At 37.3% G+C, this 16149-nt stretch overlaps 1 protein-coding gene across 1 annotated transcript in view; it reads left to right on the top strand.

Annotated features, from left to right (window-relative positions):
- Positions 1 to 16149, top strand: part of DZANK1 (double zinc ribbon and ankyrin repeat domains 1) — a 230236-nt gene that overhangs the window by 80238 nt on the left and 133849 nt on the right. The window contains exons 8-9 of the mRNA XM_053711996.1: positions 715 to 934; positions 14274 to 14377. Coding sequence (XP_053567971.1) covers positions 715 to 934; positions 14274 to 14377 — 324 coding nt within the window. The remainder of the gene's footprint in view (positions 1 to 714; positions 935 to 14273; positions 14378 to 16149) is intronic.

Genomic DNA, 16149 nt, shown 5'->3' with positions numbered 1-16149 from the left:
CTTTGTTCTCTTGTTGTCTTTGTTTGAAATAGCTGTAATGTAAGGTTAGGAGCCGGCCCATTTTTGCTTCAGCGCCTGGGTAGCGCTTGCTGATTGGTTTGCTACATTTAGCCACCAATCAGCAAGAACCAAAAATGGGGCGGTTCTTAAGCTTACAGTCTAGCTTTTTAAAATCAAGATAGCATGTGAACAAGGAAAAATTGATAATAGGAGTGAATTAGAAAGTTGCTTAAAATTGCATGCTCTATCTGAATCATGAAAGACAAAATGTGGGTTTAGTATCCCTTTAAAGTTATGTATAACCTATAGCAAAGAAGCTATCTATGAACATTTGTGAATTATTGTAATCCTTGGGGCACCACACTTTTAATCTTAGCATAATATCTTGATCCTGACAAACTGAACAAACATAGCATCATTTTATAATAAAATTAATTACAGGAGATCAGAAAGCCTCACTCTAAATGTTTCAGTTACCACGAGGAACTACTATGTGCAAGATATGATTGCCTTGTTTTTAACTAGATTTGAGCATTTTGCCTCAAAGGAGCTAAGAGCTAAAGCAGAGGAATTTCTCATATGCCAAATCTATAGAAAGTAAACTGAACTAATAAAAAGATCATAGAGTGAATCATTTGTACACTGCACCTTTCTTTACAATTCTAACATTTATTTAAATAAGTTTGGATTTCTGGAACCTTTGCGCCTTTTCAGGTTTCAGAGAGTCGCACTTCTTGGCAACCTTTGACGGTTTCATTGCCAGAGCCCAGGCTAAACATTGATAAAAATGATAAAGGGACCCAGACGGTTGGGTTATTTTACCCATCTGGCAAATTAATAGAGAAAAAAGAAATTGAACTGTTATCAGAGAGGGAGAAAAAGGAGAAGATGAGTGATCGTAAACCTGTTGTTACAGCCATTAGTCCAGGCAGAGGTGAGTAGTTGGTTCAGCTTTGGGGTGACACCATTGTACATAATGTTATCACTTTATGCTCTATCCTCTAAAGCTAGCACATATATAAAATGCTCTTTGGTCTGATGTATGTATATTCACTTACATTAACAATGCCACTCAAATGTTGTTTTTTTATATTTTATTTTTTTATGAGGTTTGGATCAAGGCATACAAAAACAACAAACAAAATGGAACTATGAGGAATAAGTTCATTACAATAATAGAACATACTTAATAATATCCACATTAATTCACATAATAATAACAACAACAAAAAGTAATTTCAACAAGCAATAGTTGGATAGTATTAGTATGCCTAACTGAAAATGTTCTAGAGAACTCAGGAGGCCACTCTTGGACCTCTTATATTTAGAGAAAAATTATAAGTACAGAAGAAGTCCTGAAACAATGGGGACCAATTCTGGATCTCGTTTGATAAACCTCTTTTCTTTCATGTAATTGGCAAGAGTCCATGAGCTAGTGACATATGGGATATACAATCCTACCAGGAGGGGCAAAGTTTCCCAAACCTCAAAATGCCTATAAATACACCCCTCAACACACCCACAATTCAGTTTTACAAACTTTGCCTCTGATGGAGGTGGTGAAGTAAGTTTGTGCTAAGGTTTCTACGTTGACATGCGCTTCTCAGCATTTTGAAGCCCGATTCCTCTCAGAGTACAGCAAATGTCAGAGGGACGTGGAGAGTATCACCTATTGAATGCAATGATTTTCCTAACGGGGGTCTTTTTCATAGGTTCTCTGTTATTGGATCTTAGAGATTCATCTCCTACCTCTCTTTTCAGATCAACGATATACTCTCATATACCATTACCTCTACTGATAACTGTTTCAATACTGGTTTGGCTATCTGCTATATGTGGATGGGTGTCTTTTTGGTAAGTATGTTTTTTATTACTTAAGACACCCCAGCTATGGTCTGGTACTTTATGCATTTATATAAAGTTCTAAATATATGTATTGTACTTATATTTGCCAGATTGTCAGTTTCATATTTGGGGAAAGTTAATATTGAGAAATATTTTTCTTACCTGGGGTTTAGTCTTTTTTTCAATTGACTACTTTGTTTCAAATTGCGGGCTGACTTAGGCTCGCGGGTGCGCCAAATGCTACACTTTATTGCGTCATTCTTGGCGCGAGAATTTTTTGGCGCGAAAGGCACGTCTGTTGACGCAAGTTTGTCATTTCCGGCTTCGTAATTGATGCAGAGGTTTCACACAGGGTTGCGTCGTTAGTGACGCGAGTGTGTCATTTTCGGACATGGTTGGCGCCAAAAAATGTTTGTTACGTTGTGCGTCATACTTGGCGCCAAACTTTTTTCATTATTTATTTGCCCAATTGCTTTGCCTCTTTTCTTTTTCTATGTCAGAGGGCTATGCTATTTGCATTTTTTCCCATTCCTGAAACTGTCATATAAGGAAATTGATAATTTTGCTTTATATGTTGTTTTTTCTTTTACATTCTGCAAGATGTCTCAATCTGATCCTGCCTCAGAAGTATCTGTTGGAACTTTGCTGCCTGACATCGGTTCTACCAAAGCTAAGTGCATTTGTTGTAAAATTGTGGAGATTATTTCTACTAATGTCATTTGTATTAGTTGCCATGATAAACTTTTACATGCAGATAGTGTGTCCATCAGTAATAGTACATTGCTGGTTGCAGTTCCTTCAACTTCTAATGTACCTGATATACCTATGAATTTTAAAGAATTTGTTACTGATTCTATTCAGAAGGCTTTGTCTGCATTTCCACCTTCTAATAAGCGTAAGAGGTCTTTTAAAACTTCTCATAAAGTTGATGAAATTTCAAATGACCGACAACATAATGAATTATCCACCTCTGATGAGGACCTATCTGATTCAGAAGATCCTTCCTCAGATATTGACGCTGACAAATCTACTTATTTATTTAAAATGGAGTATATGCGTTCTTTGTTAAAAGAAGTGTTAATTACTTTGGATATTGAGGAAGCTAGTCCTCTTGATATTAAAACCAGTAAACGTTTAAATTCTGTTTTTAAACCTCCTGTGGTTACTCCAGAGGTTTTTCCTATTCCTGATGCTATTTCTGATATGATTTCTAAGGAATGGAATAAGCCGGGTACTCCTTTTAATCCTTCTGCAAGGTTTAAAAAAATGGTATCCTTTACCAGCAATTTCAATAGAGTTTTGGGAAAAGATCCCCAAAGTTGATGAGGCTATTTCTACTCTTGATAAACGAACCACTATTCCTATGGAAGATAGTACTTCCTTTAAAGATCCTTTAGATAGGAAGCTTGAATCTTATCTAAGGAAAGCCTATTTATATTCAGGTCATCTTCTTAGGCCTGCAATTTCTTTGGCTGATGTTGCAGCTGCTCCAACTTTTTGGTTGGAGAATTTAGCGCAGCAAGAATTGGATTCTGACTTATATAGCATTGTTCGTTTACTACAACATGCTAATCATTTTATTTGTGATGCAATTTTTGATATTATCAAAATTGATGTTAGATCCATGTCTTTAGCTATTTTAGCTAGAAGAGCTTTGTGGCTTAAATCTTGGAATGCTGATATGACATCTAAGTCTAGATTACTATCTCTTTCTTTCCAAGGTAATAATTTATTTGGTTCTCAGTTGGATTCTATTATTTCAACTGTTACTGGGGGGAAGGGAGTTTTTTTGCCTCAGAATAAAAAACCTAAGGGCAAATCTAAGGCTTCTAATCGTTTTCGTTCCTTTCGTCAAAATAAGGAGCAAAAACCTAATCCTCCCCCCAAGGAAACTGTTTCCAATTGGAAGCCTTCCTCAAATTGGAATAAATCCAAGCCTTTTAAGAAACCAAAGTCAGCCCCTAAGTCCGCATGAAGGTGCGGCCCTCATTCCAGCTCAGCTGGTAGGGGGCAGATTAAGGTTTTTCAAGGATGTTTGGGCAAATTCTGTCCAAAATCAATGGATTCAGAGCATGGTCTATCAGGGGTACCGAATAGGATTCAGATTTTTTCTCTCACGCATCCCAGTAAATCCAGCAAAAGCTCAGGCTTTCCTGAAGTATGTTTCAGACCTGGAGGTTTCAGGGGTAATCATGCCGGTTCCTTTTCAGGAACAAGGTCTGGGGTTTTATTCAAATCTATTCATTGTCCCAAAGAAAGAAAATTCATTCAGACCAGTTCTGGATCTGAAAATTTTGAATCGTTATGTAAGAGTACCAACTTTCAAGATGGTGACTATAAGGACTATTCTGCCTTTTGTTCAGCAAGGACATTATATGTCTACAATAGACTTGCAGGATGCTTACCTTCATATTCCGATTCATCCAGAACATTATCAGTTCCTGAGATTCTCTTTTCTAGACGAGCATTACCAATTTGTTGCTCTTCCATTTGGCCTAGCAACAGCTCCAAGAATCTTTTCAAAGGTTCTGGGTGCCCTTCTCTCTGTAATCAGAGAACAGGGTATTGCGGCGTTTCCTTATTTGGACGATATCTTGGTACTAGCTCAGTCTTTACGTTCTGCAGAATCTCACACGAATCAACTAGTGTTGTTTCTTCGAAAACATGGTTGGAGGATCAATTTACCAAAAAGTTTCTTGATTCCTCAGACAAGGGTCACCTTTTTAGGTTTCCAGATAGATTCAGTGTCCATGACTCTGTCTCTAACAGACAAGAGACGTTTGAAATTAGTTGCAGCATGTCGGCACCTTCAGTCTCAGTCATTCCCTTCAGTGGCTATGTGCATGGAAGTTTTAGGCCTCATGACTGCAGCATCGGACGCGATTCCTTTTGCTCGTTTTCACATGAGATCTCTCCAGCTTTGTATGCTGTATCAATGGTGCTGGGATTATACAAAGATATCACAATTAATATCCTTAAATCCCAATGTTCGACACTCTCTGACATGGTAGTTAAATCACCAGCGTTTAGTTCAAGGGGCCTCTTTTGTCCGGCCAACCTGGACTGTGATCACAACAGATGCGAGTCTTTCAGGTTGGGGAGCTGTCTGGGGATCTCTGACAGCACAAGGGGTTTGGAAATCTCAAGAGGCGAGATTACCAATCAATATTTTAGAACTCCGTGCCATTCTCAGGGCTCTTTAGTTTTGGCCTCTGTTAAAGAGAGAACCGTTCATTTGTTTTCAGACAGACAATATTACAACGGTGGCATATGTCAATCATCAGTGTGGGACTCACAGTCCCCAAGCTATAAAAGAAGTATCTCGGATACTTGTTTGGGCGGAATCCAGCTCTTGTCTAATTTCTGCGGTTCATATCCCAGGTGTAGACAATTGGGAGGCGGATTATCTCAGCCATCAGACTTTACATCCAGGGGAGTGGTCTATCCATCTGGATGTGTTTTCTCCGATTATTCAGATGTGGGGTCTTCCAGAAATAGATCTGATGGCTTCTCATCTAAACAAGAAACTTCCCAGATACCTGTCCAGGTCCAGGGATTCTCAGGCGGAAGCAGTGGATGCGCTGACACTTCCTTGGTGTAATCAACCTGCTTATATCTTCCCGCCTCTAGTTCTTCTTCCAAGAGTGATCTCCAAAATCATCATGGAACAATCATTTGTGTTGCTGGTGACTCCAGCATGGCCCCACAGGTTTTAGTATGCGGATCTTGTTCGGATGCCCAGTTGCCAACCTTGGCCACTTCCCTTAAGGACGGACCTACTGTCTCAAGGTCCGTTTTTCCATCAGGATCTCAACTCATTAAATTTGAAGGTATGGAAATTGAACGCTTAGTGCTAAGTCACAGAGGTTTCTCTGACTCAGTAATTAATACTATGTTACAAGCTCGTAAATCTGTCTCTAGGAAGATTTATTATCGAGTTTGGAAGACTTACATTTCATGGTGTTCTTCTCATAAATTCTCTTGGCATTCTTTTAGAATTCCTAGAATTTTACAGTTTCTTCAGGATGGTTTGGATAAAGGTTTGTCTGCAAGTACTTTGAAGGGACAAATATCTGCTCTTTCTGTTTTATTTCACAGAAAGATTACTACTCTTCCTGATATTCACTGTTTTGTACAGGCTTTAGTTCGTATTAAGCCTGTCATTAAATCAATTTCTCCTCCTTGGAGTCTTAATTTGGTTTTGAGGGCGTTACAGGCTCCTCCATTTGAGCCTATGCACTCTTTGGACATTAAACTACTTTCTTGGAAAGTGTTGTTCCTTTTGGCCATCTCTTCTGCTAGAAGAGTTTCTGAGCTTTCTGCTCTTTCTTGTGAATCTCCTTTTCTGATTTTTCATCAGGATAAGGCGGTTTTGTGGACTTTATTTAAGTTCTTACCTAAGGTTGTGAATTCTAACAACATTAGTAGAGAAATTGTTGTCCCTTCCTTGTGTCCTAATCCTAAGAATTCTTTGGAAAAATCCTTACATTCTTTCTATGTGGTGAGAGCTTTGAAATATTATGTTGAAGCTACTAAAGATTTCAGAAAGACTTCTAGTCTATTTGTTATATTCTCTGGTTCTAGGAAAGGTCAGAAGGCTTCTGCTATTTCCTTGGCTTCTTGGTTAAAGCTTTTGATTCTTCAAGCTTATTTAGAGTCGGGTCAGAATTACAGCTCATTCTACTAGATTAGTCTCCACTTCGTGGGCTTTTAAGATTGAAGCTTCAGTTGATCAGATTTGCAAAGCGGCAACTTGGTCCTCTTTTCATACATTTACTAAATTCTACCATATTTGCTTCTTCAGAAGCAGTTTTTGGTAGAAAAGTTCTTCAGGCAGCTGTTTCAGTTTGATTCTTCTGCTGATGTTTTTAAGTTTTTCTTTTCTTCATGAGAATAACTTATATTTTGGATTGTGGATTAATTTTTCAGCATATGGCTGTTGTTTATTTTTATCCCTCCCTCTCTAGTGACTCTTGCGTGGAGTTCCACATCTTGGGTATTTGATATCCCATACGTCACTAGCTCATGGACTCTTGCCAATTACATGAAAGAAAACATAATTTATGTAACAACTTACCTGATAAATTCATTTCTTTCATATTGGCAAGAGTCCATAAGGCCCACCCTTTTTTTTTTTTTGTATAAAGTACAATTATTTCCAGATTCCTTTGTTGATGCTTTTTACACCTTTCTTTATCACCCAACTACTTGGCTATTCGTTAAACTGAATTGTGGGTGTGGTGAGGGGTGTATTTATAGGCATTTTGAGGTTTGGGAAACTTTGCCCCTCCTGGTAGGATTGTATATCCCATACATCACTAGCTCATGGACTCTTGCCAATATGAAAGAAATGAATTTATCAGGTAAGTTCTTACATAAATTATGTTTTTTTGTTTAAAATTACAATAGCAAATAATCTAGAGTTTAATATATAGGGAGAGCCACTACTTTAAAGACTTATAAGACGGGTGAGAGACTCAGTAAAAGAGGTAACAGGTCACATAGAGCAGGGTTCTTCAAACTTTTTTCCCCAAGACCCAGTGCAATGATACCACATACTTTTCCAACCCTTTTTTATGCTTGGTCTGAAAATTTCTGAAGTAATATATAAAACAATAGCTGCAATTTTTGACAAAGTGACTAAAATGTGTGTATACTTATATCTCTGTGAATGGCACATGTTGAGCAAAAAGAGACTGCTTCTTGGGTGGTAACTAGCCATAGAACAAGCTATTATGCTATTGTTCGTTCCCAGGTTGAGCGCTTCTCTCTTTTAATTTATTCCTGATTGCATTCAAACTTGAAAGTGTTGTAAAAGGTAATAACATACTCATACAACAAATACACACCACGGGTACTTTTGTACAACACACACATCACGTACACACTCATACATCACACATACACACACACCGCACACTCTAATACAACACACACCACACACATACACACACCACATACTCTCATACAACACATACACACCACGGGTAATCTTGTACAACACACACACACTCATACATCACACATACACACACACCACACGCTATCATACAACACACACACACACACCACACACTCTTATACAACACACCACACAATCTCATACAACACACACACACACACCACACACACATACACACACCACTCACTCTTATACAACACATACACACCACGGGTACTCTTGTACAACACACACATCACATACACGCTCATACATCACACACACACACACACCACACGCTATCATACAACACACACACCACACACTCTCATACAACACACATACACACACCACACACATACACACACCACATACTCTCATACAACACATACACACCACGGGTACTCTTGTACAACACGCACACACTCATACAGCACACACACACACCACGCACACACTCATACAGCACACACACACACACACCACACACTCTTATGCAACACACCACACACTCTTATGCAACACACCACACATACACACACCACACACTCTTTTACAACACATACACACCACGGGTACTCTTGTACAACACACACACCAGTTCCGTGAGCTATAGTAAAATATATCTTATTAACTAAAATATGAGTATAGTATAGTGTGGCAGCAGCTTAGAGAGGGTTATAAACATGAGGGGCCCGATCACACATGCGGCTTCCCCCGCAAAAGCCAGTGTCACCAATTATTTTGGGAATCTAGCAATCACATATACCGTGCCGCATACAAGAGCGGCGCGTATATTTTACCCGTCGCCCGCTGTTTTTACTCCCATAAACTAACATAGAACCGGCGTCGCAAGTAGGTATCACATATTCAGCGCAAGGACTTATGCAAGCATAGCAAGCCTTGCGATGAGTATATGAGCACCGTAACTCCCTAGAAGCCTTAACAAACGCATGTGCAATATGTACCTCTCAACCACCATCCCCCCACAGCAATAGCTAATAAATGTATTAACCCCTAATCCGCCAACCCCCACATCGCAAAGTACCTAATAAAGTTATTAACCCCTAATCCGCTACCCACCCACAACGCAAAGTATCTAATTACACTACTTGGTAATTACTTGGTAATTAACAGACGACCAGATTATGAGTTTTACGTTATGGCTGGCTCGCTACTAACTTGCAAGTTATTTCCACCGCTCACCTTTAATAGCGCTGCTATTACAGGTTTGCACCCACCTACACTTATTAACCCCTAATCTGCCGCCCCCAATGTCGCCGCCACCTACCTACACTTATTAACCCCTAATCTGCCGCCCCCACTATATTAAAGTTATTAACCCCTAAACCTCTCTCCTCCCACATCACTAACACTAAATAAATATATTAACCACTAAGTCTAACCCTAACACCCCTAACTTTAATATAATTAAAATAAATCTAAATAAAAATTACTATTATTACCTAAATAATACCTATTTAAGACTAAATACCTGTAAAATAAACCCTAAGCTAGCTACAATATAACTAATAGTTATTTTTATTTCAAAGGTAAGTTTGTATTTATTTTAACTAGGTAGACTAGTTAGTAAATTAGTTATTAACTATTTACTAGCTACCTAGTTAAAATAAATACAAAGTTACCTGTAAAATAAAACCTAACCTGTCTTACACTAATACCTAACATTACACTAAAATTAAATAAATTAAATTAAGAAAAATACATTTATCTAAATTACAAAAAATAATAAACACTAAATTACACAAAATAAAAAAGAAATTATCAAATATTTAAACTAATTACACCTAATCTAATAGCCCTATCAAAATAAAAAAGCCCCCAAAATAAAAAAAAACCTAGCTTACACTAAACTGCCAATGGCCCTTAAAAGGGCCTTTTGCGCGGCATTGACCCAAAGAAATCCGCTCTTTTACCTGTAAATAAAAAATACAAACAACCCCCCAACAGTAAAACCCACCACCCACACAACCAACCCCCCCAAATAAAAACCTACCTAAAAAAACTAAGCTCCCCATTGCCCTGAAAAGGGCATTTGGATGGGCATTGCCCTTAAAAGGGCATTTAGCTTTTTTACGGTGCCCAAAGTCCCTAATCTAAAAATAAAACCCACCCAATAAACCCTTAAAAAAAACTAACACTAACCCCTGAAAAATCCACTTACAGTTTTTAAAGACCGGACATCTATCCTCATCCAGCCGGGAGAAGTCTTCATCCAAGCGGCAAGAAGTCCTCAACGAAGCCGGGCATCTACAGTAATGAAGGTTGCGGCGATGTTAGGGACAGCAGATTAGGGGTTAATAAGTGTATGTAGGTGGCGACGACATTGGGGGCAGCAGATTAGGGGTTAATAATATTTAACTAGTGTTTACGATGCGGGAGTGCGGCGGTTTAGGGGTTAATATGTTTATTATAGTAGTGGCGATGTCCGGAGCGGCAGGGGTTAATTATTTTATTTTAGTGTTTGCGATGCGGGAGGGCCTCGGTTTAGGGGTTAATAGGTAGTTTATGGGTGTTACTGTACTTTGTAACACTTTAGTTATGAGTTTTATGGTGCGGCTTTGTAGCGTAAAACCCATAACTACTGACTTTCAGGTGACGGTACAGATCTTGTAGTTATAGGCTGTACCGCTCACTTTTTGGCCGGACAGGCAAACTCGTAATACCGGAGATGTGGAAGTCCCATTTAAAAAGGACTTTTTGAAAGGTGCGGTACAGCTGTACCTACAAGACTTGTAATAGCAGCGGTAGTGAAAAAGCAGTGTTGTACCCATAACGCAAAACTCGTAATCTAGCCGAATGAATGGTGTTCTCATACAAACACATTGTTTTCAAATACAGCAAATTTCACTGCAAAGAATAAATGTAAACACAATATATTTTCATTCAAGTATGTCATTCTGAACTGCTTGAATAAATAAACAGAATATAAAATTAGCCATCTACAGTAATGAGGTACCAATTGCTGTGGTGGGTTAAATGCCCCTCTCTTACATCAACATGTGCACTCTTTCCTGAGATTCTCTCTCCTCAGTGCAGTAATCAGGAATTGGCACCCTTGGCAATATAACCAGAAGCCTTCTGTTAAAGGGACACAAAACCATATTTTTTTTCTTTCATGATTCTGATAGAGCATGCACATTTAAGTCAACTTTCCAATTTACTAATATTATCAAATTTTCTTCATTCTTTTTGTATCCTAGATTAGGAGTAGGCACTAGGCAGCAATGCACTACTGGTAACTATGGGAGCTCATTAGATGAGCCAATAAGAAGGGACATACATGTGCAGCCACCATTCAGCAGCTAGCTCCCAGTAGTGCATTGCTGTTCCTAAGCCTACCTAAGTATGCTTTTTACCTCTGGGATTACCTTGTATCTAAGCCTCTGCAGACTGCTACCATATCTCAGTTCTTTTGACAGATTTGCATTTTAGCCAATCAGTGCTGACTCATGAATAACGCCACGGGAGTGAGCACAATGTTATCTATATAGCACAGATAAATTAGTGCTGTCTAGCTGTGAAAAACTGTCAAAATTCACTGAAATAGAAGGCGGCCTTCAAGGGCTTAGACATTAGCATATGAGCCTACCTAGGTTTAGCGTTCAACAAAGAATACCAAGAGAACAAAGCACATTTGATGATAAAAGTAAATTGGAAAGTTGTTTAAAATTACATGCCCTATCTGAATCATGAAAGTTTAATGTTGACTAGTGATAGTGAAAACCATGTCAGTTTTAAATTCTTGTAAAACGTTTAGATCTACACAAAAACTGGCCAATGAGATACCCCGTACATTAGGAGAATGGACAGAGGTAACCACTCCCTTGTTTACTACCTAAAAGGTGTCTTTACCTGCCAACCCCTTCATTTTTATTTCTGTCCATCAAAATATAGACAGGACTAAGTTCCTTCTCCTTATCTTTCAAGAGGACACTTGGAGTTATTCCCACATCATTTAGCAGATTAGTTTGGTGGGGGCTAGTTCTCTTCTTAACGGGACAGTCAACACCAGAATTGTTGTTGTTTTAAAAGATAGATAATCCTTTTATTACCCATTCCCTAGTTTTGCATAACCAACACAGTTATATTAATACACTTTTTAGCTCTGTGATTACCTTGTATCTAAGCATCTTCTGACAGCCCCCTGATCACATGACATTTTATTTATTATCTATTGACTTTCATTTTAGCCAATTAGTGCAGTGTCTGCCACAATTCACAGGCGTGCTCACAATGTTATCTATGTGGCTTACAGCAGTGATTTTTAACCTTTTTTTTGCCGTGGCACACTTTTTTACATTAAAAAAATCCTGTGGCACACCACCATCCCAAAATTTTAAAAAAATCACACATTGTAGCCTAATACAGCATATATCTATACACATACACACAAACACACACATACTGTATGTATTGGGCTGTTATGCCATGCCTCCTACAAACTACCCCTGCACTGGGAGTAAAAAACAAGCAAAGTTTAAAAAATATGTCACACTGTTGTCAGTCTGCCGTGGCACACCTGAGGATCTCTCACGGCACACTAGTGTGCCACGGCACACTGGTTGAAAAACACTGGCTTACAGGAACTAGCTCTCCCCTGTTGGGAAAAGCAAATACAAAAGCATGTGACAAGAGGTGGCCTTCAAGGGTTTAGAAATTATCATATGAGCCTTCCTAGGTTTAGCTTTCAACTAAGAATACCAAGAGAACAAAGCAAAATTGGTAATAAAAGTAAATTGGAAAGTTGTTTAAAATTACATGCCCTATTTGAAACATGAAAGTTTTTTTGAACGTGACTGTCCCTTTAACAGGCATGGAAGGCAGTTGCTTTTTAGGGGGAGTTGCTAATTGCTTCAATGGGGCAATGCTATAACCATTTCAGATGGAAGAACTTGCTCTGATAAATGATACTCGGATAAAGCTTTCTTCCAGTGTAGAAAGGTAAATCATTTTGTTCTGGGCTTTATTATTGCAATATTTCTTGTACAAACACCACTTTCAGTAGATCCAGGAAAGAGGAACCTAATCTTTCAGTATAAACACCCACTTCAAAAACTATACAGAAGGTTCAACTGTTCCTGTCCAGACAACGCAAATACTGATGGCTTTATCAAATAAAGACAAATTATGAATCATTGAAATTTGTTTTATACCCAAGAGCTCTAAAGAAAATATCTAGTGACAAATAAATTCAAGTTGGAATCTTTGTTAACCGACATGAAGTTGTTTCCTCTGGATGTGTTTTTTGGTTTCTATAGATTTTATGGCTGCTTCATACAGCGGAAGGCAGTCATGTCTATCATCATTGATTTGCAGTAGGGAAACAGCATTACCAGTTTGTGACTCTACTGTTTTTGTTTTCAATGTCCACAAGAACTTTTACCTTTTTATCTCAATGCAGAAATGCTTGGATATTACTTTTATGATTATAACATAGTATATAGTTAAAGGGACAGTATACTATAAAATTGTTTTTACTTTCATTTGTTTCCAATTACTTTTTTTACCAGCTGCAGAGTATAAAATGTATATACTTAGCTTTTTTAAGGTTTATTTGTGTAGATGAATTAGCTAATTTTGTAATTTGAAGCCACAACCTAATAAAATGGGTTGAGCTTTTAGGTATAATCAGATCTCACTACTTTATCACATTATATACATATACCCGCTTCTTTATCTTATATCTGTCCATAAACCAATCACCAGTACTTGGAGAGAACAATGGAAAATTAACATTTTATTACCTTATCTCTTCTATAACCCACTAAGAGTGTAATCTCTTCTACTGGCTGTGTTAACACAGCTTTGCCTTGATGCCAAAAACTTTCAGGATGGGTGGGGATAGCACAGGCTAAATAAACTATTTCAAATGCCAATATAAGGGTAATGGAAATACTAACAAATTAAAGGGGAGAACATTTTTGAGTAAACTGTCCCTTTAAAGTGACATGAAACCCAATTGTTTTCTTTCATGATTTCGATGGAGAATATGATTTTAAACAACTTTCCATTCTACTTCTATTATCTATTTTGCTTCCTTCTCTTAGTATCTTTTGTTGAAGAAACAGCAATGCACATGGTTGAGCCAAAAACATAAAGGCATGCATGTGCAGCCACCAATCAGCAGTTACTGAGCCTATCTAGATATACTTTTAAACAAATGATACCAAGAGAACGAAACAAATTAAATAGAAATAAAATGGAATGCTTTCTTTGAATTAGCAAAGAAAAAAATGGGTTTCATGTCCCTTTAACTATACTGTGCTAAGTCTTTGTAAACTTTATGTTCAATTTAATATGTTTATATTAATTATCCTTAAATGGAATTAACCTGGGGAAATTGAAAATCATATTTTCATGATCCCATTCTTTTAGAGATGTATGTCACTAATTTGATGTACATTGCATTTGTGATCAATAAACTGCAGATGGAAGGTTAACTGATGTTATTGACATTTTACAGGTTTTTGGAGAAAGCAGTTGGATCATATCTGTGCTCACTTGCGCTGCTACGCTCAGAATAACATAGATTTCAGGACTTTAATTGGAGAGCCTCGAATGGGAAGGGTAAGAAATTAGGGGTCTTAATCAATTTAGCAATTATTGCTACATTTTTTTAACTGTAGGAATGAAATGTCTAAAATTAGTGACTTACAGATCAATACACTTCACACTGTAATTATCTTTCTGCATAAGGCTTTAATTAAAGGACCATATTAGTAAAAAATGTACTTGTTCTGATTTGTTAGAGCATGTAATTTTAAGACTATTGACTCAGCACTACTTTGTGTTTAAACCCTGCAAAGGGTTAAACACACAGTAGAAGTACCACTCGGGACCTGTAGAACACAGCTGGTCTTGAGCGGAAACTGCTGGTGATCCAATCAGCAGTGCTAGTCACATGACTCAGCTCTAACAAATGAGAGCATGTCATTTTTCCAACTGTTATGGCCCTTTAACTTAATCTGATAAACACACTTTTGTACATTGTATATTGTTTCCTACTTACACCCTCAAGGCCAGATATGGACACACTTTCTGTATGTGCTTAGGTTTACATTATTTACTAATTACAAAATGTGTCATTTTAAAGAGATGGGAAAGTCCAAATTAAACTTGCAAGACTCAGATAGAGCATGTAATTTTCAGACACTTCATCACTTCTATTTTCAAATATGCTTTGTTTTCTTGGTATCCATTGTTGAAAATTAACATGCACATATCCTTCACTAATGGGAGCTAGCTGGTGAAGGTGCCTGCACACATTTTTCTCTTGTAATTTGTTAACAAGATATGTTCAGCTAGCTGCCAGTAGTGCAATGCTGTTCCTTCAGCAAAGGATAACAAGAAAATGAAGCAAATTTGATAGTTAAAGTAAAATTGAATGTTGTTAAAAATTGTATGTTCTATTCAAAATATGAAAGAAAAATTTGGGGTTTCTTGTCCCTTTAAGAATTTTTTTTCTCTCACTTAAAAGGACAATAAATACCTCTTGCTTTTCTGTATAATTTGTGCTTTGTCCCATGTTCCCAAGAGAGGCCAAAAATCTGTAACCGGAAAATGCTGCAAATCAAGGAGCTGATTTAGGCAATTTGTAGCATTTTGAAAACCAAGGTTACAGAATTTGTTTTTTGAGTATGGGACAAAGTATAATTTGTACACAAAACCATAAGATTTTAATGTTTCTTTAAATGAGAAATTAAATGTTATTTTAAGCTATTTAATTTGTTTTTGAAGCAGGAAGTGCTTGTTAGTACAAAACGACAAAGAAGTTGACTGGCTGATGAGGAAAAAAAACCTTGCTCTGTTGGTTGATAGTGACATGCCATATGAATAAAAAGTATTTTTTCAGCACAGTAACATCCATTTAAAAAAATATTCTGTATTATATGACTTTTTCTCCCATGTCCAGAAGAGCTGGAATCTATTTTACCTAATTCACTAGCCCCTCGACAAAATACCAAGTCAAACTGACTTCCTACATTTAACTTCACATTTAGGGCCAGATTACTAGTGGTGCGTTATTAGTGCATTCGCTCCTGCACAAACACTGCTGGAAGTAAACTTTTAAGGCGGGTGGGTTAACACGTGTATAACAAGTCAAAAGTAAAGTGTTTGTGTGCGAGCTAACTTCAGGACTTTGGATATCGCGACAGCTCTAACTAAAAAATGTATGTATATATATATATATATATATATATATATATATATATATAAAAATTGAAATAATATATATATATTTATATATATATATATATATATTCTATACCTGTATATCTATATGAATGTATACAGGTATAGATAAATACATATATATATAAAATTACTAAGAACATTTT

The sequence above is a fragment of the Bombina bombina genome, chromosome 4, assembly GCF_027579735.1.
Source record: "Bombina bombina isolate aBomBom1 chromosome 4, aBomBom1.pri, whole genome shotgun sequence".
Lineage (NCBI taxonomy): Eukaryota > Metazoa > Chordata > Amphibia > Anura > Bombinatoridae > Bombina > Bombina bombina.
This window is presented reverse-complemented; position numbering and strand designations above follow the sequence as displayed.